At 42.6% G+C, this 24,154-nt stretch overlaps 2 protein-coding genes across 4 annotated transcripts; both read left to right on the forward strand.

Annotated features, from left to right (window-relative positions):
* The first annotated feature begins 218 nt into the window (after nt 1–218).
* Nucleotides 219–10,156, forward strand: LOC128087749 (serpin B6-like). Of its 2 annotated transcripts, none has more exons than XM_052697622.1 (8): nt 219–341; nt 1,281–1,384; nt 2,256–2,433; nt 4,019–4,156; nt 5,273–5,390; nt 5,621–5,763; nt 7,835–8,002; nt 8,911–10,156. In XM_052697622.1, the coding sequence occupies exons 3-8, from the start codon at nt 2,263–2,265 to the stop codon at nt 9,313–9,315; spliced, it is 1,143 nt and encodes a 380-aa protein (XP_052553582.1). In that variant the 5' UTR covers nt 219–341; nt 1,281–1,384; nt 2,256–2,262; the 3' UTR covers nt 9,316–10,156. The 2 variants fall into 2 exon arrangements, with proteins under 2 accessions (XP_052553582.1, XP_052553583.1); XM_052697623.1 differs by lacking the exon at nt 219–341 and adding an exon at nt 459–584.
* Nucleotides 10,157–11,623: 1,467 nt separating this feature from the next.
* On the forward strand, nt 11,624–19,450 carry LOC128087750 (leukocyte elastase inhibitor-like). Of its 2 annotated transcripts, XM_052697624.1 has the most exons (7): nt 11,624–11,744; nt 11,857–12,032; nt 13,992–14,129; nt 15,055–15,172; nt 16,178–16,320; nt 17,005–17,172; nt 17,863–19,450. In XM_052697624.1, exons 2-7 carry the CDS (start codon nt 11,865–11,867, stop codon nt 18,262–18,264), a joined length of 1,137 nt encoding a protein of 378 aa, XP_052553584.1. In that variant the 5' UTR covers nt 11,624–11,744; nt 11,857–11,864; the 3' UTR covers nt 18,265–19,450. The 2 variants fall into 2 exon arrangements, with proteins under 2 accessions (XP_052553584.1, XP_052553585.1); XM_052697625.1 differs by lacking the exon at nt 11,624–11,744 and having other exon boundaries at nt 11,887–12,006.
* The last annotated feature ends 4,704 nt before the right edge of the window (nt 19,451–24,154 follow it).

Below are 24,154 nucleotides of genomic sequence, written 5' to 3' on the forward strand. Positions count from 1 at the left end.
AGAAGAGCCTGACCCACGCTGCTGACTTTACACAAAGCAGCGCCTGCTTCAAACGTAGCAGTACTACTAATAAACGACCCCTCGCAGCTTAGTAGTGCTTTCTGTCGGCTCTACCAGGAGGGGGAGGCAGAAGGGGAAATCAGGCAAAGAGGCGAGCACTGCGAAGGCACGAAGGGCTCCGAGCCAAGATGGCCGCCTCCCACCGCCTCGGGGAAGGGCTCAAGGCCGCCGTCCGCAGCTCAACTCCAACCCGCTCCCCCACGATGGGCGGCCCGTGGCTGGGCAAAAACTTCCGGGAGAAGGGCGGGGCAGAGGTCGGGGCAACGTTTGTGCTCGGTTGGGTGAGTGCGGAGCGTCTGCGCTGTCGTTTTCTGCGGGAAGCACGCATTGCTTTTTTGAGGGGAGGCGACGGCGTTCCCCTCGCGGCGGCGCTCCGAGCGGTTTCAGCGTGCCAGGCTGCCGGGCGTTGGCCGAGTGCTGGCGGCGGGAGGGGTCTCGCAGCGCTCCGCAGCCCTGTCATCCAGCCGTGTCATCCAGCCCTGTCTCTGGGTTTTGTGGCAAAACAGGCGTAAATCGATGGAGAGGTGCGAGCTTCAGCCTGCTCCTGAGCCGCAGGGAGAGCGCGGGCAGTTGAGCTGCGCCCAGCCTTATTAGCGCTGTAAGGTGCTCGGCGTTAAATCGCTCCTGCTTCAGGCAGAACGGGAGGACTGTTTCAGTCCGAGTTTTCTTTTTGTCGGTGTTTTTATGGTTACGGGCAGAGGGAAAAACGAGTACTGCTGCAGCTGTTGAACGTAGCGAAGCTCCTGCTGAGAATTTGTCTTAGGGGAAACATGCCTGCGGAAACTTGCTGCTACCTCTTGTTTGAGGTGATGAATCATTAATACAAAGTAGGTGTTGGCTCTGTTTTATAGCAACGTACCAACACCAGGCACTGCCTTAGGGGAAAAAAAATAACAACCATCTTTATTGCTAGCTGATATTCTGCAATGTCAGCTGGCACTTATCTGTAATTTACTCTGCTTTCTGGCACTCCTTGCACCTTCCTGCAGGTGTGTAGCATAACTTCGGGCTAGTTAGCTACCTGCTCGGCTGACGTATGTGAAGTCTGACAAGCACTGAGCTACGTATGTGCCATGAAGTTCCAAGTAAATAGTTTACTAATCTGTTTCCATGATGTAGACAATAAAAGGCAAACTGCAGAGGACTTTGATTTTGTACCACAGCAGGAAACTGCAGTAATCTGTCACGCTGACCAGATAAATTTCATTTGAATCCTATAGATCGACTCATTCAGTTGGTTTCTGGCAGACTGGCTGCTAGGTCTAGAACACTAGTGAAGAAGCAAGCTTGAAGGGAATACTGAAGATACGCAGACTTTGAGAAGGTGAGTTTGTAATTCTACCATTCAGATGCTTTTCTGCTTCGGTTTTCCTGTAAGGCAAGTAATTGTCTTTGCAGAGTCAAAGGAGACTTGTTCTGTCATATCATGGTATGCTCATCTCAAAAGATGTAGTATTATTTATTCCTTGAAGAAGACCAATGACTTTTCTCACTGCCAGAAAGACATTGAGGCCCCGGAGTGTGTCCAGAGGACGACGATGAAGCTGTGGAGGGTGTGGAGCACAAGTGATACGATGAGTGGCTAAGAGAGCTGGAATGGTACAGCCTGGAGAAGAGGTGGCTCAGGGGAGATCTTACCACTCTTACAGTGATCTGAAAGGAGGTTGTAGTAAGATGGGGCTTGGCCTCTTCTCCAGGTAGCAGCAATAGGATGAGACAGAGTGGTTTCAAGTTGTGCCAAAGGAGGTTCAGGTGGGATGTTATGGAAAACTGCTCAGAGTGGTGAGGCACTGAAAACAGGCTGCCCAGGAAAGTGGTGGAGTCATGTCTCTGGACGTGTTTATGAAATGTCTAGATAGGGCACTGAAGCATGTGGGTTAGCAGACGTGGTGGGGATAGGTTGACATTTGGATTGGATGATGTTAGTGGTCTTTTCTTACCTTGATAATTATCTGTTTCTGTGCCAATGGGAATTGCTCTTGCTACATACATATTTTTAAAACATAAAAACATTAACTGCCTCAAGTATATTGTATGGAATTTAAAATATTTATTCCACCAAACCAGTTTTTCATAACTTTCTACCCAAATCAAGATATTTGCTATATGGTTTATATTGTGAAATGTAAAAGAAGTAGTTTGTCAGTTTATGATCAAATAAATTTAAGCCAATCTTGTTTTTTTTTCTCTTGTAGGCTTTGAATGATGGATAGCCTCAGTACAGCTGTTTCCACTTTTGCTCTCGACCTCTTAAGAGAGCTGCGTGAGAAAAACAACAGAAAGAATCTGTTCTTTTCTCCTTTTAGTATTTCTTCTGCTTTGTCTATGATTTTGTTGGGTTCGAAAGGTAACACTGAATCCCAAATAGCAAAGGTATGTATCCAAACTTAATGTATTGGATTTGATGCATATATCATCTATTTGATAATATATAAACTACAGATCTGAGATTTGTGTTGCAATCTGTGACCTCTAATTGCTAAATTGTTACAGTCACTCTGGCCTCAGAGGTCAGAAGTCTTCCTGAAGTATGTACATAAGCAGAACCTGTTTCTACAGAATTTGTGTACAGGAGGACTTCCTGCAGTGTGGAATTAAGCGATTCCTGGTTTTTGGGATGTTTGGGTTTTTGTTTGTGATATGGAGATCTTCCTTTTATATGTCATTAAGAGGCAGCTGGGATTTATTATTTTTTTTTTTTTACTTAAATATTTGTATTTGTAGAGCCAGAGATGAATCTCCAATAAGAGGAAATAATCTATTATCTTTTTGGGCTTAATATCAGACTATGCATACTTCAAAAATGTAGCCAGATAATCAAGAGAAAGAATATCCAACATATAAGCATGTCACATCAAACAGTCCCAGATTTTGAGAAACAAACAAACAAACAAACAAAAACCAACCAGTTGCTTGTTCAGTGTACTAGCTTATGTTTTCACAACCTGTAGTCTTAATCCTGGAACTTCCAGAAGAAAGAAGTGATACAGAGCTAAGAACATTGCTCTGAAGTTCAGTGAGTACCCCAGCAAAGATTCAGAACAAGGCAAAGCTGCATGGCCAATGAAAAGTAAAATTTGTAATGTAAATTTGTAATCCAGTGACCTGGAGAGCAGTTTGGGAGTGCAGTGATGGGCCTGTTGTAAAAGGGTAGGGTCAAATCTATCAGTAAGTGTAGTGCACTTTATTCTGTGTTCACTAAGGTGCTGCCTGCCTCTCTCTTTCTGGTGTTGTAATTTGGAGTAGATCATCAATACTTTTTCATTTGTACCTATGGTAGTAGTCAAGAGGAAGAATGAGGATGAAGCTGAAATGTTGTTTTAATGGGAATTTAAATGTTTGCCTGTGTTAACATCAGCTCCAGCAGTGTATTTCCTGTTATCACTTGAAGGATCAGATTTGCATCTAAGGTATTAAATAAGATCCTTTGATGCTATTATAATCAATGTGAAAAATTATGTGGAGCTTTTTTTTGTTTTTTGTTTGTTTTTTTTTTTTTTAACTTCAGGCTCCTTTGTTTCTGGATTTTAACTGAGTTTTCCTAGGCTTTGTAGGGCGGAGATTATAAAGCCTAAGTTCTCTAAGAACGACCATGTGCAGCGTTAAGAAAAGGGCAAAATGTGTCTGCACTCAGACTTCTTTGGAAGCTAGATGGATTCCTTAGAAAGCAGGGGGGTAAACCAGGTAACCTTCATAGCTCCCTTCCAATCTCCACCATTCTGTGATCCTCTAACACTTGGACAGAATGAAGATAAATACACTCACTTTCTGGCAGCATAACTTCTTACTCATACAACATCAGTCTGGGTGCACTGTATGTGACTTGTGCAGTGAAAAATCTGCTGGCTTCAAGTCTCAGATTTTAAGCCCAAAACTCATGTAAAAACAAAATAATTGTGCTGAAGCGAGTGTGTCAGAGATGACATAGACTCCACAGAAGGTATTTGTCTCTCTGCAGGTGCTTTCTTTGAACAAAGCTGAGGATGCTCACAATGGGTACCAATCGCTTCTCTCTGAAATTAACAACCCTGAGACCAAATACATCCTCAGAACTGCTAATCGACTTTATGGAGAAAAGACATTCGAGTTTCTCTCAGTAAGTAAACATTAAATTTGAGTGTTGTGAGGTATAATGTACTTGCTAGCTATTTCCCCTGAAGTTTAGATAAAGGCTTTGGGTTTACTTTCCAAATTTTTCTAGGCTGAGACTTACCAACCTGACAGTCTATGCAAAAGGCAGGATGTTAACTGAATGGAGAAGCTACTTTCAGATTATATGAATGCACAACTGGTGCAAAAACGTGAAATTCATCAGACTCTGAATCCCCAGGTTTCATAATCCATTTTTGGTGGCTTCTAGGATCAAATGATTGACAAATCTCCTTGCCTTTGATAATCTGTAACTATGATGAAAAATAACTGCTACTGCTATCCAGCATGGGTAGAACTTTGTAGTTTCTTTTCTGTTAATCAAGTAATCCAGAGAACGTGCTGAGAGGAGTATGTGACTCTTTATATTTTCCATATACGTGTGTTTACACTTATAAGGGTCATAAGTACTGTTATTCATGTTTCTTCAGATGCTTTCCTAGTTGTAGAGGTATGGGTCTGATTTGTTTTTGAGAGTGTTACAGAGTTGTATGTCTAAGAAGTCCTGCAGGAAAACAGATGCTGTTACGCTGTCACTCTCTTGTTATTCGTACTGATTTATAGTCTGTTTTTAATAAAAATGCTGGTTTCATTCCACTGCTAGATTAAAATTATGTGGATTATACTCTAAATGTTTCATCTGTGAATAAGATGTCCCTATATTAAACTCACTATATATTCTCACTGTAATAAAACAAATTGTTTTTCCTCCAATCTAAAAATTTTCTGTTAGCCTGGGAGTTTTAGCAATGAAGTTTATATAGGGACAAGCTTATAATATTGTATGTTCTCTCATTCAAGCAAAAAGAAAACAACCCAGACAATCATTTCTCAGTTGAGTACTGTAGAACATTCTGGTATATTAAAGAAGCCATTTGACTTATAACATAAAGCTCAAAATAAGTGATAAAACAACTGATAAAAACATGTCAGACAAAACCTGAATGGCTTTATATGAAGCTGAAGGAAGACAGCAAATAGCTTTTTCTCAGCGTACTTAACATCTGTGGCTGAATGTCAATAAAATATATTGCTAAAAAGCTGTTTTAAACATTTCTGGCAGTCATTTATAGAATCGAGTCAGAAATTCTACCATGCTGGGCTAGAACAGGCTGACTTCAAAAATGCTGCAGAGGATTCCAGAAGGCAAATAAATGGCTGGGTGGAAAAGAAGACTGAAGGTGAGTGTTCTGCAGAACTCCCTGCTGTCTTTAATGTCAGCCAGGGCTTGCATAAACAGCTCTATCAAGGTGCAGTACTGTCATTTTTAAAACAAACAAAAGCCTCACCCATTGAGCTCCATCTCTGATTGGGACATAATTCCCTTATCTAGTCTATCATTAATACATATTAGATACTTGGTATTACAACAGCTGCTTATGTACCACTGTTCAATTTGTGTTTCCTAAAGGTAAAATTCAAAAACTGTTGTCAGAGGGAATTATTAATTCAATGACCAGACTTGTGTTGGTGAATGCCATCTATTTCAAAGGCAACTGGGAACAGAAGTTTGACAAAGAGAGCACAACTGAAATGCCATTTAAAATTAACAAGGTATGATATGTTAATGTGCTGACAATGAAGCTCTTTGTAACATAGAAGAAAAAAAACTGTTCAAGTAGAGTTACCTAAGGTAGTCTGCATGGAGCTCCCTATACTCCATCCCCTCAATATGAACACTCCATTTAGCTTCCCTTAAGTTTCACATAATTACTAAAAGCTTTAATATCACACACTTATTTTACACTCTCTCCTTTTTTCCTTTACTCCTCTTTGTGTTTGAGAAACGTGGTGTGATACATGAACTTAGAACTGCAGAAGATGCTCGTATGAAGCTGCTAGGCTGTTTGAGAGTCATGACCAGTTTCACAGAAGTTGGTGAAATCAACTTTCAGTGTAAAACAGAACTTCCATGTGTGCAGAAATGTCTGAGCACAGCAGTCATCTTCAGTCAGAATGCTTTTCTTTTTGCTGTGTTTCTACCAGTACATTGATAGAAATGAAATGAGAGGAAGAAAAAAAATCTCTCTCCTCTGTAGGCCTCCATGCTTGACTTTCTTTTGCTTTGAAAAGTACAGCATGGCAACTGAGGACTTGTTTATTATCATTAATAGGCTACAGCTGGCCCTTAGAGGTCACTTTCCATCTCTGGATGTCCATCCAGGTGTCATGAGGGTGAACTGGTAATGTGAACTGCTTAAGAACTCACCTGCTTAAAATAACCACTATACAAAATTGAAGCCCTTGTGCCTAATTTCAAACTTCAGTGTATATATCCAAGAGTGCTTGAAACTGCTAATACCACTTTTCAAGCAGGGAATAGTAATATTGCTCTCACACTTCAGAAGCCACTGGACTGACTTGTTCCTGTTAGAAAGGGAGGTTTATTATCAATTTCCCACAGAGGTGTCACACAAAGCCCAAGCTTATGTTCTTGCCTAGAGCTTTTTCCTCTTCCTCCTCAGGAGGCAAATCCAGTGCTGTTTCTCTAGGTATGAGTCTCAGCCTAGACCTTTTCCTTTGCAGACACACAGTTTTTGGGATGCAGATAGCTATTGGGAAAAGTTCCAAGATGTGAGACTGGGGGATGCTGCCTTGGCTTATCGAGTAACACACTGTTAGATGTGCAAAGAACCACAAACTTCTTTCCTTACAAAACTAAGTGGCTTACACGTCTGTTTTCATCATGTTAACGACTAATCACCAGTGAGCTACAGAACTCAAATAAGCAATTAAAAATCCAAGGTACAAACCTGAAGTTATTTTACAGTCTGTCCAGGAGTAGTTACTTTAGCACACTAATAGCCTTCTGAGCATTCTGTGACATCTATTTTATCTGTGACTTTTGCACTTTGTTGTGACTCACTGGATGATGCTAGCATGCTGTGTGGCCTTTGCTTATCCATCATTTTTATGTGTCACTGATTGCTGTTGCAAAATAATTTCTGACATTGTTTTCACAGTCAATGGCAGTCATGTATAGAATTGAGTCAGAAATTCAGTCTCAATAGTCTTTCCTCTAAAAACAAAAAATGAAGGTAAGGGGAAGAGTGATTAGGCTCCACTGAAAATGAGGAAAGTAATGTAGACAAAAGTAACTGATGCTCCATGCAAAAATGGAGAGAGATGGGGGAGAAACAGATAGTAAGAAGGTGGAAGATTTATCCCTCTGTGTGCCTTTTAACAATTGAAAGTGAGGCTAGAACTTTCCTAGCGTTTGTATTACTTTATGTCATAGTACTTAGAACCACATGGAGTGAAATGAAGATATCAAAGTTGAAATTATTTTGTATTCATTTAAAGCAAGGAACATAAGCTCTGCTTATTACCAACTCTGTTTAGAGCTAGTCACTACTTCTAAAGTGAGCAAACATGTATTTCTTGCTTCTTTACCCTAAAGTTTCACAGATATTTCCACACTAGCAATTACCAATTAAATCTCAGGGATTCTTACTTCTTATCTCTTGCTTTACAGAAGAGTGACTGTGCTATACTATGTAATGCAGTGTACTTAGTTCTCTGTGCAGTCAAATAGTAAAAAGCCCTAAGTAGTATATGAAGCAGGCATCCAGTTACGACTGCCATGCCAGCCCAGTAGTAACTCTTGGCGTCTCCTTGTTTTCAGAATGAGACCAAACCTGTGCAGATGATGTTCAGAAAAGGTAAATATAACATGACCTATATTGGAGACTTGGAGACCCAAGTCCTTGAGATCCCTTACGTTGGTAATGAACTCAGTATGATCGTTCTACTCCCCGATGCAATTAAGGATGAATCTACTGGCTTGGAAAAGGTAAGTTGTTGAGCTTAGTGCAAAGGCAGTTTGTGTCCTGCCTTGAAAGAGAGTTTGCTATCGCGCATGTGGTTATAGTTCAGTTCCAGAGCTGTTGTATCACTGATGCTCAAGACAGACTGAAATGCTCCTTGTGCTTCTGCCCCTAAAGTGGCACGCCATTTATCACTACTGGCCAAGCTGTGTGCTGCTTCATTACGAAGAGGCTCTGAAAGAGGCCTCTTACTCATCAGAAGCAGGGGTTAGCTGTAGTTATGGTGAAGCCATAGTATGATGAGCACCAAATGAGAGGGAATTTGGGGCAGCTCTTAGGAAGTCCTTATTAGAAGTTCTACAGTTTGACCCATAGATCTTCTTACTGAAGATGTGGCAGGTTGTCACTGCCCTTCTACTTGGAAACTGCTCACAGAATAATTCAAGTTCCCTTGTGTTATGTTGATAAGATACAGATCATGCTCTGGCCAATGGGTTAATAAATTTTGCATTTTTTTCCTAATGCTGCCTTTAAAGGGTGTTGTAAGCAGGCTTTGTCACCAGCCCATCAGCTGAAAGATCCTGAAAGGCTGAAGAACTGGGTTCAATTTGTTTGGGACCTTGTCATCAGTTCTCCTGTGCCTTTACTTTCTATATGTAAAATAAGGTTTTTTACAATCTGATAGTATTTTAGAAACTGAACTTTACTGTATCTACCATCCCCCCAAAAACATACAGAATTGATCTCAGCTGAAGCAGTAGCCTCTACTAAGAAATGAAACTTGTACTTCTGGCTTGAGACCCTGTCAGCTCCTGAAAAGATGCATATTACATGTAATGTAAACACATACACAGGCAAAAGTAGAGATTAGTGTAAAACTTTGACTATTCTTATTGTAATTATCTAACATTGGGTTATGTATTTTGCTTTTAAGCTGGAAAGAGAACTTACATATGAGAAGCTGATGGAGTGGATTAATCCTGAAATGATGGACAGTACAGAAGTGAGGCTGTCTTTACCCAGGTTTAAACTAGAAGAAAATTATGATCTGAAACCCATCCTGAGCAACATGGGAATGCGTGATGCATTTAACTTACAGGCAGCGAACTTCTCAGGAATCTCCTCTGGTAACGAGCTTGTGCTCTCTGAAGTGGTTCACAAGTCCTTTGTGGAGGTCAATGAAGAAGGCACTGAAGCAGCAGCTGCCACAGCAGGGGCGATGTTGCTGCGCTGCGCTATGATCGTTCCCAACTTCACTGCCGATCATCCCTTCCTCTTCTTCATCCGGCACAACAAAACTTCCAGTATTTTGTTCTGTGGCAGATTTTGCTCTCCCTAAAGAGACAGAAGAGCTGCCATTAGCACAGTGATGTGATTTGCTTTAGGGTAGAACTGCTCTTTTGCACTTATTACTTCTTTCCACTGTGCCTGAATCCCCTGATCTGGTTGTCGTTTTGGACTTGCGTAGAGTAACAAAGCTGCTTACACATACACAGCAGCTACCACTTAAAACGGCTGCCTTACAATTTGCACCTGAGTAGAGTTGTGTTCTTGCTGGCACAAGAAACATGAACATCCCACTAGCTCAGTGAACTTCCACCTGCCATGCATCTTGCTTTTTCTGGCCACCAGATAACAAGGCAACATTAAAAAAAGAAGCTGATTTTGTCTCTGGCTATAGCAGAAGATATCTTAGGCTCTGCTCCCCATTTTTCTTCCTATCCCCACTTATTTTTAACTTTCACTTTCTTTACTGTTTTGGTAATCAAGGGAGGCTTTGGCAAGCTGTTTCTAAGAGTTACTAAGCACCTGCACTAGACAGAGGTTTTATTGTAAGTGGATAGCTCTTAAGCAAGAATAGGAATAAAAGTTTTGTTTGTAACAAGTGATCTTACAGGTTTTCATGGAATATTCTTATCTTAACACCACATGTGCCACCTGGTAATATTAGCTATCACTGGTTCATTAGTCTTTAAAAAAAAATGTTTAAAAAAAAAAAAAAACAACAAATGCCTATGAAGTACTTAAGTGACAGAGCTTTATTTTTTTTCCCAATCTTTGTATGTTTTTACCTATTCTGTGTTTGCTAAGCATGTTCATTAAACTGGATACCAAAGGTTTCTTAACACAGTGATTTATTTGTTTTGCTGTTCTTGAAAGAATAAACAAACTTGTTGTGAGTGCTGTGGGAGTCTGTTTCTTTTTTGACCATAAATATTGCAATTTTTGTTTTCATATCTAGTGTGAAGAAAACAAGCACGTAATGGTGGAGGGCAGTCATCTTTTCATGTAGCTTACTCAGAATTCATTGCTTAACATAGGCTTTTCTGAATGCTGCAAAACCAAGGTGCTTACCTGGAGTATGATTGAATCATAGAATCATAGAATCACCAAGGTTGGAAAAGACTTAAAAGATCATCCAATCCAACCGTTCACCTATTCCCAATTGCTCCCACTAAACCATGTCCCTCAACACAACATCCAGCCTTTCCTTGAACACCCCCAGGCTCGGTGACTCCACCACCTCCCTGGGCATCCATTCCGGTGCCTGACTACCCTTTCTGAAAAGTAATACTTCCTCATGTCCAGCCTGAATCTCCCCTGCCGTAGCTTGAAACCATTCCCCCTGGTCCTATCACTAATGACACAAGAGAAGAGGCCGACCCCCAGCTCACTGCAACCTCCCTTCAGGAAGTTATAGAGAGCAATGAGGTCTCCCCTGAGCCTCCTCTTCTCCAGGCTGAACATTCCCAGCTCCTTCAGCCTCTCCTCATATGGCCTGAGTTGAGTTCAGGTGTTTACCTTCGAAGGATTCATAACAAGGAGTTTTTAAGGCAAAGGCTCAGAATGAATTGGGGTGGAAGGGATTTTAAAGATCATCTAGTTCCAATCCCTTGCTGTGGGCAGGGCTCTCCAGGGCTCCCCCTACCCTGGCCTTCAACACCTCCAAGGATGGGACACTCACAGCTCCTGTGGGCAGTCTGTACCAGAACATCACCACTCTCCAAGTGAAAAACATCCCCCTGCCATCTAATCAAAATCTCCTCTTTTAGCTTAAAGCCATTCCCTCTTATAAAAGTCACTCTCCTTCCTTATTTATATGCTCCCTTTAGATACTGGAAGACCACAGTGAGGTCTCCCTGGAGCATTCTCCAGTCTGAACAAACTAAGGGTTTGTTTCTAGATGGGATATTGCAGCTCATTGGCCCTGTGCCCAGTAGTCACCATTTGGGGCAGGGAAGCAGCCAATGTGCTGCCTGTCAGACTAATGCTCAGCGCTGAGAGAGCAGCAGTGGGTGGAAGGGAAGCAGGCAGCCTCTGCTCCCAGTGCTTTGTCTGGGAATAGGGTGGCAGCAGGGTGAAAAACAGAAATTTTTCTGCCCCTTTCCACCTCTAGAGGCTGCTGCTGGAGTGAATTCATGGTACCACACTATAAGTGAAAGCAAAAGCATGCTGCTCATTCCTTTTCTAAATAGGAAAAGTGATCACGTTAACATCTGCCGTAAAGCAAAGCCGTGAGAAGAGAGAAGCAGCCATATCTGCAAATCTCAGTGCAAACAAAAAGGAGGGATCCCAGCTGTACAAGCAGGAAGGTTTTACAGCATTGCCTGCCACCAGCCTTTGCGTAACCATCTGCCCGCCCCAGCGTTGCACCTTTCACCCCACTGCCAGATACCTCACAGCTCCCAGTGGCCCTACCTCCAGCTCCCTGCTGGGTTCTCTCCTGCTGGTTTGGTCCTCCCTAGCAGCTGCAAAGCATCACAGGAGGTAAGTGCATGCTTGTTGTTTTTGCAGCCTGAAATGAATCCAGCCCTTAGAACGTACACTAGGGCATTGAGGAGTGCTTTCTGAAGCCTTCACTGAAACCTTTATTTTCCAGCTGCAGCCATGGAGAGCCTGAGCAATGCCAATGGCAGGTTTGCACTCGATCTCTTCAGAAGGCTTAACGAGACCAATCCATCAGGAAATGTTTTCTTCTCCCCTCTCAGTATTTCTGCTGCTCTGGCCATGGTTCTTCTCGGGTCCAGAGGTAATACAGAGGCACAGGTGGTGAAGGTCAGCAGTAATTTCTCATTTTATTAAAATTAAAAACTGTTAAGTTTTAGAGATCAGACAATGAGAGGAGGGCATTAATTGTGTGGGCAAGGTTTTTGTCACTCTCACTCACTCTTCCCCACTGCTGTTACCTGCCTGCTGCACTCCAAAGCCCTCCTATTGTAGCCCATTCTTCCTCACTTCATTTGGGTTGATTGATGAATTTGGAAACTAACTTCACTGATTTATCTGTCTTAATTTAAATTGATTAGCATTTCCAGCAGCAAATCTTTGCTAGAATTTGTGAAGATTTAGGCTAAATATTTGTAAGGGGAGAATTTTTCACTGAGAAAGTGGTGAGGTGGTGGCCAGGTTGCCCAAAGAAGCTGTGGGTGCCCCATCCCTAGATGTGTTCCAGACCAGGTTGGCAGCCTGAGCCAGTGGGTGGCTGCCCTGCCCACAGCAGGGCGATGGAAATGGGTGGGCTTTAAGTCTCATTCCAGCCCAACCCATTCTATGAGCCTTTTCCACAAAGAACTATTGTTTTGCAACATGTATTTAGTAATTGTATGCATGATAACACTAAGCATATCTTACAAGTAAAAAAATAAGATATAGAGCTGTATTATTCTAAGCATGACAATTGTTATAATACATGATGACATTACCCAAGACCCAGTGTTTCTGAGGAGCCGAACTCACGTGTCCATTTTCACAGTATCCCTAGGCTGAGCAGCAGAGGTTAAAAGAAAACAGTGTGGCTCCTTTACTGGGTGCTTTGTTGTGGACCCAGCTCAAGCCTTTCACACTCCCCAGCCTGGTTGAAAGCTGGGGTAAGTAGTTTCCGTATTTAAAGTTAGTCTTCTAGAGCGGGTGGTTTCACAACAACAGTTGCAAATTCTAGTGCAGGTAGCAGTGTGCCAATTTCCTCTCAGATTCCTGTTCAGAAGAGACTCTGCCTCTTTTTGCTCAGCAAGGCAAACACCTGCTAGTGCAAAGGGAAGTAAGCAAGAATTGTCGCTTTAGTTCCTATTAACTCTTTTGCCCTATGAATAAGCTCACCTTTGTACTCCGAACTTGAGGAAGAACTTGTTTAGACCATTAATTGCTGTCATTCTTAGTGAAAAGGCAATAAAACTGAATCACTGCTTGTAGAAACAGACTTTGAATGTATATTCCTTATAACTCAACTGTCAGCCCCACCCAGGAAGAATCTACTGGGAGCAGAAATAACGCAAGAGAAGCATAGGGGAGTTGGAGACAGAAGGCGTTTCAGCACAGTAACCTTCTATAGTGCACATTCCCATAGCATAACGTTTAGTTGATGAGAACATCAGTTAATTAAGGAGATAGTGACTGATGAGTGTGAAGCGTGTAGGCATGGAGAAATTCATTTCTGGGATCATAATCCTACCTTAAGTTGGAATCACAGAATATCCCATGGTGGAGGGGACCCATGAGGATCCAGCTCTCAGCTCCACAACGCACCACCCACTATTGTGGATCCTGCTGCCCTTTTCTGCACACCTTGGCTAGTCGCTTTCCCCACAGGTACTTGTATGCACACTTCCATATTATAACAGCTTTGAATTTTAAGGCAATAGTTGTCTATGAAAGCACTTATGTTTTCATAAAACCACCAAAGATCATAGCTCTTAAATTTTCTTAGTACCTCATCTTCCCTGAATGCTCAGACAAGCTCAGTAGTCCATGGAGGAGACATATGCAAATAGCACTCCAATAGGACTCTGGGTCACAATCCATTGCTACAGCTGCAGCTAAATGTAAAGCAGTAGCTTAATACAAGTGACATGGATGGCACAGCACTAAGGGACAGTTTCACTTGTTCTTTGAGGTTTACAGCTTCCGGCTTCCTTCTGCTTTCTTTCTTCAACATAACTACCAGAGGCACCATACAGATACGCTTCATGTTCTTTAAAAATAGCAGTAGCAGCAGTTAGCTTACCTCTTTCATTTCAGACATTTCATTTTGATGAAGTTGAAAATATACACTCAAGATTCCGGGCTCTGACTGCAGACATAAACAGAAGGGATTCTTCCTGTCTCCTACGGATTGCTAATCGACTTTTTGGAGAGAAGTCCTACAGCTTTCTGCCGGTATGGGTACACAGAATATAGCTGTGTGGTGGAACCTGGGGGGAGGCTTTGAAATGTCATTACCTATTGCTCTCCTGTCTCTAGAGTGTGCCCCATAGAAAAAATATCACACTAGCAAGTCCAGATGTCAAAACTACCTTTCTGCATCAATAAGCAGCGTAGCTCAGGTGTTGCTGTTATAGGAATGCAGCCATTTGAGTATTTGAGATAAAAACATGTCTAGACCTTTCATGTCTAGATCTTTCTAAAAGTTACCAGGCAGTCTGCACAAGTGTCGCACACATGCATATGCACTTCTGTGTCTTTAGAATGTGCAGATGCCTATAGGACGCACCTAAAGGATGTTATACAACAAATCCCTTTGCTTGTTCAGTTCCGTTGCTTTTTCCTCAAGAGAAAAAGCAAGCCACATAGATTCTTAGCTTAGAGTATATATAACATCCCATTTCTCTGTCTGCTGTTTTTTTAGACTTTTCATTGGTCTAGCACTACATAACTGTTCTCAAAAATATGTTAAGTAATCTGGGAGGAGATTCCCAGCATGCCTAAACAGCACACCTCTTAACAAGGGAGCCGTACCTCTGTGTGTATTTAGGTATTGCTATTTTTATTCCTCTCCAGCTCTTGCTGGGAGGAATTTTTTTCTTAGTCATGCTTAAGCCTGTTTCAGGAGAATGACAGAAGTGCTGGAGCACCTGCAGTAAGCACTCCCTCAGAAGTATACATGGCAGATGTACAGTGAGGCTTACTCACTGGTGTTTCAAAGAGAAACAGCAAAAAAAAAAACCCCACGCCCAAACAGACAATGCACTACTAGAGCCCCACCTCAGAGCAGGTGATAACCTTTGCGTGTTATCTACAGCGTAAAGATATGTTCTCTTATCTATGTGCAATGACAGCTGTTCTTCATGTTCCAAAAATCTAGGACTTCCTGACTAATACTCAGAAGTTATATGGAGCTGATTTGGCTGCAGTTGATTTTCTTCAGGCTCACGGTGAAGTCCGGAAGGAAATTAACCAGTGGGTAGAGGAGAAAACTGAAGGTGAACTATTTTTCATTAATGAAGGAACTGGCAGTTTTGCATACTTCAGGAGCCAGAACAGCCTTTGTTTCCTGCCACCTGGAAATGGAGAAAACTCATTTTCTCCAGGGATATTAAGATGATTGGTTGACAGAATCAAAGAATACCTAAGCAAGAGATTTCAAGAGCTACATAAATCATAGAATGGCCTGGGTTGAAAAGGATCACAATGCTCATCTAGTTTCAACCCCCTGCTATGTGCAGGGTAGCCAACCACCAGACCAGGCTGCCCAGAGCCACAACCAGCCTGGCCTTGAATGCCTCCAGGGATGGAGCATCCACAACCTCCTTGGGCAACCTGTTCCAGTGCATCACCACCCTCTGTGTGGAAAAACTTCCTCCTAATATCTAACCTAAACCTCCCCTGTCTCAGTTTGAAACCATTCCCCCTTGTCCTATCACTATCCATCCTCATAAATAGTTGCTTCTCCCCCCCATTTAAATCCATAGTTTGTGTTCAGGCCAACCCATGCAGGCTAGGTATACAGACATAGATTTGTACTTATGAAATGGAGATCATTGACTACCTAAAATGACAGCCTAGTTTTATATCTTTCTTAATCTGATAATCCTAAACCTGGGTATCTTCTAGTTTTCGCTTAGCTAGTTGCAGGTGCGGCAGGGGGATGCCACCCTGAAGTGATGTGCTGCAGCTCTCTGCAGCTTAGGCTGCCCTGTGTCCTTTTTATCTGGGTAGTTAGATTCAAACCACCGGAGATGACAAATCATACATGACAGTCATAGCTACAAATATTACATTTCCACCAAGTTACTGTATATCAAAAATTATAGCATGTACTAAGTATAGTGAAGTAAAGTGACAAGTACTGAAAAAAGACCATTTTTATCAGAGGAATGGACTAGGATTGTCTATTTCTATGGCATCAGTATCTCTGTGGATAATTCATACGCAATCAACATGTTACACGGTTTTGTTGTGACCTCCCTTTTTTGTGCCCTCTGAAGGTAAAATCCCTGATCTGCTGTCTGAAGGCTCAGTTAATAGCATGACCAAGTTGGTACTGGTAAATGCTATTTATTTCAAAGGGAACTGGGCAGAGAAATTTGAAGAAGCCAACACTGCTGACATGCCATTTCGGTTGAACAAGGTACAACAGATATATTTTGGTAGTATATACCTAACAAAACAAGTTTAAAAAAAAAATGTGTTAACCTGAATCTTCACTTATAATAATAGAAGAATGCAAGCATGGACATTTTTGTGAATGCTTTCAGTTTACAAAAGAGATTCTTTATGAATTTCAGTATTTCAGCAATTTCTTCTATCACTTACTAGAACAGTGTCAGAGGTGATCCTCATTTACAGCCTAGGACGCTGACTGTGCCTAGCTGAGTTTCTGTCCTTAGGCTGGTATGAACCATATCAAGATGGCTGCACATTCCATTTGAGCCCCATTTTCTTGTTCTATATTTTGGAACATATAGCTGTAGGGGGTATGTATTCAGTCATCTGATTTACACTGAACAGGGTTAACCTTTGGTTATTTCTGCTGTTAGAGAAATATAAGGGTACAGCAACTCAAATCCTGTTTTTCAATCTCTGCAGTGACTGTGCCATAGAAGATGAAGAAGAATGAAACATTGCAATTCAACTATAATTCTATCTTCAGAAAAATCAGTTGTTAAACTGCCAGTCAGGAATCTGATGGAGGTGGTTTTTACAGTCACCTGATACAGTGCAGTAGGGGTTTCTGCAAGAACACAATTCTTACGTTTACAACTGGTCTTTGAAATTGGTATTTTAACATTTTCTATACCTTTTAACTACTCAGAATGAAAGAAAGACAGTGAAAATGATGTATCAGAAAAAGAAGTTCCGTTTTGGGTACATCTCCGACATGAAAACCCGTGTTTTGGAGCTGCCCTATGATGAAAGAGAATTTAGCATGATCATCCTGTTGCCTGATGATATTGAAGATGACTCCACTGGACTGCAGAAGGTGACCCATCTAAGCTAATGCAGTTATTTAAGTGATACATTCAGACGCTGAACATTAAAGCCTTTAATGAACCGATGTTTTTAGAACTCCATGTTTTGATGTGTTTAGAACTCATGCATATATTTTAGATAACGCTCTGCTAACACCACGAGAATACACGCACACTGTGCATCGTGGAGAGGAGTTGTGTTCTATTTTTCTTGTGGCCTTTAGCTTGCTGAACAGAACTCTGAAGATGAAAACTGCTGTTTTTGTTTTGTTCTCACGGTGGAACTTCCATTACCTTTGAAAGTCTATTTTCTTAGACTTACATTAGGCAAGTTTTTCTACTAAATAAACAGTAATCAGGAACATATCAGCATCTTCAATCTCTCTGGTGATTATTTTTGTTAATGACTTTTAATTACCTAATTCCCTTTAGTTGGAGTTGGTTTTAGCTACCAGTGCGTGTTTTTGTAGTCTCTATCTAGCAACAAGAAGCAAGCATCTGTTTTACTCCATTGACTGAAAACTGCAGCAACTTCACTTAATTTCAGTAGCAGTCATTAAATCTGCACCGAGCTATCAAAAACAGGGTAATCATTTTTGTACACTTGCTTTGTAGTTGTATGGTACTCTATACAACCCTCTAAATGTTACTGGTACACTCCCCTACTGATGAAGTGTAATTCTTTGTGTCTTTAATTCTAGCTGGAAAAGCAGCTCACCTTTGAGAAGCTCCAGGAGTGGACGTGTCCAGAGCATCTATACTCCAGTGATGTCCATGTGCATTTGCCAAAATTTGAGCTAGAAGAGAGCTATGACCTTAAATCAGATTTAGCAGCTATGGGCTTGTTGGACATATTTGACAGTGCCAAGGCTGACTTGTCAGGAATGTCAGGGGCACATGACCTTTTCCTCTCTGAAATTGTACACAAGGCTTTTGTAGAAGTGAATGAGGAGGGCACAGAAGCTGCAGCTGCTACTGCTGGCATTGCGATGCTTTGCATGATTATAGAAGAGGATTTCAATGCTGACCATCCTTTCCTTTTCTTTATTCGCCACAACCCAACACAAAGCATACTTTTCTTTGGCAGATATGCTTCTCCATGAAAAATAACCCATCATTTGCAAAACAGTTTCTGCTGCAATCAGCAAATGCTTTGCTTATGAGCAAGTTGAATTTTGATACAGAACATCATGGTTCCTGTCTTGAGTTCTCAGTAACTGTCACTATGATTCTGCATTTCACATTTAAATAATCAGATAGAAAATGGATTAGTAACTCTTAGCCTCCCCAGAGATTCAAAGTTCCTGTACTCACTAGGAAGTAACCTAAAGAGTCTTAACTTCTTCAGCAGAAGTAGTCTTCTTTTGAAATTGGGCTAGCAGTGAAAATATTCTTGGAAGAAACTTGAACTTTTAGGATGCCAGATCACTATCTCTCTTTGTACAGATTTCTCTGTATTTACAGAGAAGGCTGACAACACCCAATGCAGTACAGTCATTCCTCATACATGTGAGTTAGGACGTAGTTGGAAAGCTATCGCTTCCATAAAGTCTTCTTCTTCAAATATACATTAACATCAAAATAATTAATTTAATATAATTAAAACTTCCAGGTACCAAAAGACTTCCTCCAAAACAGCTGAGTTTACTCAGCTCTGTCACGGAATAGAAGGTCAGATAACATTTGTTTGGAGACATCTATTAATAGACAAAGGATTAAGCTATTTAAACAAAAGTAACCCCTTCCAGACATTAGCCAGAAAACTTACAATACAACTTTTACATGATGAAAAAGAGAAAATAATGTATTTAGGTGATATGTCTAAAGAGAATTTTTCAAATGCGGAATTAGGTGCCATTTTAGTTATTGAAAAAAGTGTGAATGTTTCTTCAAGTTCAGGTATTTTCAACTGAGGATAGCTTCTGGCTAGATTGCTAGGTGAACCTCAAAAAAAACTTTTCAGCGTCCCAGAAGATGACTGCCTATAGCCTGCAACAAATGCTTCATGTTTATGTACAAAATTCAACATTTGTTGAGCTCTGACATCCACTACCTGTTTATACATAACTCCTTACATTGTACAGCCACCTTGTACTTGGGAGCCAATACATGCTGTTGACATTCCATTTAGTTCTGAATGTTACTTTCCTGTGTTGTGTATATTCTGGATACTGTTTCCTTGTGTTTACCTGTACAGTCTCAGTTCTAAGCAGGGCACAAACATTTATGCAATTGTAAACTGCACTGCAGTTTTTTCAATTAAGCGCCAAATAAAGAGTTTATCTTCAACTCATGTTCCAAACAGAGATGTCTGCACATCATTTTGTATTTCAGAGTACAAAAGTAACTGTCACTGTGACTAGAAGGCTAGCTCCAAAGCAAGGTGCTGGCCCAGTACACATTATCAGATGCATGAAGCCCTTGGCCTGATCAGAGTAGATAAAAACAACAAAAAACAACCTCATCTCTACAGAATATTACATGAATGTAACGCAATGGAAAGCTCAACAACACAGCAAAACAGCAAGATACCAGGCTGCAATGACCAAGGATTCACTCAGATCCAAAAACGGCAGGTGCAGAAATAAGGAAAACCAAACCCTCCTTACCTTCAGAAGGCCTAAATCATCCTCAGATAAACAGGGATCTCCAAATAAGATACCTTTACCTCCACTGCCAGCTCTTAAATAAGGTCTGGGAAGGGGTGCATCCTGGCTTCACCCCTTCTGGTCACTCAGCTTCATTGCTTGCACCTGAGCTCCCCTGGGCTGGCACTGCCTTCCTACCAGGTGCTTAATCACTGTTTCAAGCAATGGCAACTTTTCCACTGCGGTGAATCATTAGCTTCCCCTGCAAGTGTAATGGCTCCATCTGCTAGGACAGGGAATGAGGACTGAGTAACACCTTATATTAAATGGCAGTCACTGAGTTGGCATATTGGTTACATGTTTGTGTTACTGGTGCCCTGGTTTCAAAGGCTGTGTTTAGTTTATACACTTAATACAAAATTCAGAGAAATGTATGCTCATTGTGATTGTAAGGCAGAAATATTAGTGCTTACATAAACTCTTTATGATAGCCCATTAATTTCAGCAATTTAAAAAGATTTTAAAAAAACACCCATACTCTGCCACTTGGCTGATATCTATCTGAATCATACAGTTTGAGTTGCTCTTCCTACAAAGTAAATGTCATAGCCTGGATAAGTAGGACAGCTATGGTTGGGTTTTACCTCCCCTTACCTTAGAGATAAATTTATATAATGAGTTAATTCAGAGCACGTTGAGTAAGGTTTGCACTGTTGAATCTTTTTGCATAATTACATGGGACCACAAATCTAGTGAAGTACATAAACCAGATGAAAAATCTCAAAAGTCATGGAGGCAGATACACGTCTTCATTTTTCGATATGTTTTGACTAGACAGGAATATCAGTGACCTGGATGAGGGGACAGAATGCACCCTTGCCCAATTTGCTGATGATACAAAGCTGTGAAGTGTGGCTTATACACTAGAAGGCCATTCAACAAGACCTGGGCAGATTGGATTGCTGGGTGGAGATGAACCTGATGAGGTTCAGCAAGGAGAGGGGCAGAGTCCTGCAGATGAGGAGGAATAACTGCATGCACCTATACAGGATGGGGGATGACCTGCTGGAGAGGGGCTTTGCAGGGAAGGACCTGGGTGTCCTGATGGGCATCAGGCTGGCCATGAGCCAGCAGTGTGTCCTTATGGCCCTGAAGGCCAATGGGATCCTAGGGAGCATTAAAAGAGTGTGCCTAGCAGATCAAGGAAAGTGATCCTTCCCTCCTACTCTGCCCTGGTGAGGTCACATTTAGAATACTGTATCCAATTATGGTTTTCCCTGTTCAAAATAGACTAGGAGTTACTGGAGAGAGAGTCCAGGAGAAGGCCACAAAGATTATCAGAGACATGCAGCATCTTACTTACGAGGAAAGACTGAGAAACCTGGGACTCTTTGGCCTGGATGGGATTCTTATCACTATAAAAATTGAAAGGACGGATATCAAGTATATAAGGCCAGCCTCATTTCAATGGCGCCCAGGGACAGAACAAGGGCACATAGTCACAAATCGGAGCATAGGAATTTCCATCTGATCATGAGGAAAATCTTTGAGGATGACAGACCAGCGGAACAGACTGCCCAGAGCAGCTGTGGATTTTCCTTCTCTGGAGACATTCAAAATGCACCTGGATGTTTTCCTATGCAACTTGCTGTAGGGAACTGCTTTAGCAGGGGGTTGGATTGGATGATCCCCAGAGGCTACATCCAACCCCCATAATTCTTTGATTCTGTTAACATGACCACTGCAATTAATTTAAGACTGTGGAAATAGAAAGGTGCAAATGAAATCAGAAATTAGTTTTTCGTAACTCTTTATCATATTGAACCTGTCGGACCTTTTCATGTCATCTTGTGACACCAAGTAAAGACAAGTTCCTATACATGTGCATTAAATGTCCATGCAAATTCTTACTTCTTAACAATGCATAGTTCGCTCTGAAAGTAATGCTTCCTATTTATTTTCATGGAAATTGCAATAGATACAAAGAGTAAAATAATACTCATAGAGCAAATTCTCATCTACAAAACACTATTTTTCACCATACTCCAGCCCTCTGCTGAAGGAGGTTGAATAGTGTAGGCTGCACAGGAAAGGGTGAGTGAACACTTTTATGTCAGCAATTGGTACAAAAAGCAATGCTACTATTTTGTACTGCATCCAGACCAGAACAAGCCAAAAACTGTCTATCCACATTTCAGAAAGTGTAAACAGTTCATGGAAGATAGATTACTGTAAAGAGAAAAAACACGTGCAGTATAAACGTGCAAATTTACTTCCCCCGAAGTACCGCAATTACAAACAAAAATCATGGAATGATGGAGGGTGATGGAGGCCCAGGCTGGGGCCTCTGTGTTTTTGTCTCTGCTCACCTCCATCTACATGTCTAGAAAGTACAGAGACAAATCACCAAAGCAGATCCCCTCCCAAACCATCCACTGTGACAAAAGCAAAAACTTATCAGAGGAAAGAGAGACACAGAAGTGTAAAGAATCAAAATCAAACCCAGTAACAGCAAACAGCGATTTAATCTACTTTGTCTTGAATTGCATGAATTTTTAAAACGGAGAACAGCTTTATATGACTACTGATTGTAATTGTAGTCATATAAAGCTGTTCTCCGTTTTAAAAACTGGGAGCCTCGGAACAATGTTTCCATCAGAAAATTAATAGAACAATAAACCATCTTGTTGTACGTGCCTGGGTCTGTGTATCATGGCCTGAGCCACCCAATGGGCCTGTGACAAGGTGTGAAACAGTGATGTGCAAAACAGAGAAGTGTGAAACACTGACACTGAGCACACGAGATGTGGGGGGGAATGGAGCAGGCAGCGGCACTGCGGAAAGCCCAGGAACGTGTGCTGGGGCTGCAGTGCTGCTGGCACGCGTGCGGCAGGTGAGGCCGGCGCACGGTGATGAGCATCAATGGACGGCGACATCGCTGTGGGACGGGTGGTGATGTCAGCCAGTGAAGGTGAGCACTGGCGACACGGCCGAGCCGTGGTTTGTGACGTCTCCGTGCGACGCATTGTGACTGCTTGGCCCACGCTGCTTGAACGCGGGCGCGGCAGCCCGGCCCGGCAGTTCGTGCCTGGCCTCTGACCGAGCGAGTGTGCGAGGACTGGAGTGTGGACAGGGCGAGCTTGGGAGCTGAAACGTGCTTCAGACGCCGTCTCAGAGCCACTTTGCTGTACCCCGACCCTGCTGGCAGCAGGCAGCCGGGACATCGCGGAGAGGCGCGTGCAGCAGCGCAGGTAGGCAGCGTGGCAATGCCTCACGCCGGCAGCTGGAGGGGGATTCCTGAGGGACCCTCCTCAGGCCGGCCCATGCCCTCCTGTCCTCTTCCAGCGTGACATCTGCTGTCACAGCATCTCCTGCTGGTGGAAGCATGGAGGTGACATTACATACCTACAGCCCCACAGACCTGGAGAAGTGGGACTGCATGGCTGCACCATGGCACACTGCCACCGTTTTTGTTTCCACTGCACCCAGCCGTGCAATAGCAGCAGGCCCCAGGGTCCACAGTGCAAACAGGGCATGCGGTCCATCATCCATGCAGGGCGGGCAGACAACACCTGTGAGGAGATGGTCCTCAGGACAGCCAAAGCAGCATCTATTGCACCATATTGGACCTATCTAGGTTTGCCATGCTATCTTATGGCACCATCTAACAAAAAATTGGTTACAAGTTACACACGCAGTAGAAATACGTAAAACTTTTACTTCCCCAAGTCTATCTATCACCATTACAAAACAAAATCACGGAATGATGGAGGGCGATGGAGGCCCAGGCTGGGGCCCAGTAGATGCAGCGATGGACGGTGAGGTCACCAACCAATTTGTTGTCATGTCAGCAATGGAGATGACTGTGACCTCGCTAGCTCTCCCTGTATAGATTTGGGCTCTGGCAGAGGCCAGTGTGCACTCGTGCCTGGACTCCAGTTGAGCACAACTGCGAGACTTGGAGCACTGAGCGAGTTGGTTGTGTTGAGCTGTGGGGTTGCTGGCACCAGTTCTTGGTGCCCGTCCCACAGTATCAGCAGCGTTTCCCTCAGCCCTGCCTGCCTCGGGCAGCTGGGGCCGCACAGGGTGCGCTTGTAGCGGCAGAGGTGAGTGGTGCAGGACATCACGGCCCCTGCAGCAGCTGGTGGGGAACAGGGACCGGAGGGTTTGCTGCTGAGGGACCGGGGCAGCCAGTGACCGTGGGCTCTCTCTCTCTTTTGCAGTTCGTAACACCTTCTGCTTGCTGCAGCACCAGCGAGGGGAGCAGCTTCCCGACCTCAGCTCTCCCCAGCCCACCGCACAGCCCGGGGCCATGGACGTGGCATCCGACTGGGTCTGCCCCATCTGCGGGCAAATTCGGGAGGATGTCACCTACGTGACCCCCTGCCAACACCAGTTGTGCTAC

Source organism: Tympanuchus pallidicinctus, unplaced genomic scaffold (assembly GCF_026119805.1).
Source record: "Tympanuchus pallidicinctus isolate F22 unplaced genomic scaffold, pur_lepc_1.0 scaffold31, whole genome shotgun sequence".
Lineage (NCBI taxonomy): Eukaryota > Metazoa > Chordata > Aves > Galliformes > Phasianidae > Tympanuchus > Tympanuchus pallidicinctus.

Coding starts and splice junctions, on each gene's coding strand:
- LOC128087749 (XM_052697622.1), top strand. CDS start 2,263: ATGATGGATAGCCTCAGTACAGCTGTTTCCACTTTTGCTCTCGACCTC. Junction 4,157..5,272: donor AGACATTCGAGTTTCTCTCA/GTAAGTAAACAT, acceptor CATTTCTGGCAG/TCATTTATAGAATCGAGTCA. Junction 5,391..5,620: donor GGTGGAAAAGAAGACTGAAG/GTGAGTGTTCTG, acceptor TGTTTCCTAAAG/GTAAAATTCAAAAACTGTTG.
- LOC128087750 (XM_052697624.1), top strand. CDS start 11,865: ATGGAGAGCCTGAGCAATGCCAATGGCAGGTTTGCACTCGATCTCTTC. Junction 15,173..16,177: donor GGTAGAGGAGAAAACTGAAG/GTGAACTATTTT, acceptor TGCCCTCTGAAG/GTAAAATCCCTGATCTGCTG. Junction 17,173..17,862: donor ACTCCACTGGACTGCAGAAG/GTGACCCATCTA, acceptor CTTTAATTCTAG/CTGGAAAAGCAGCTCACCTT.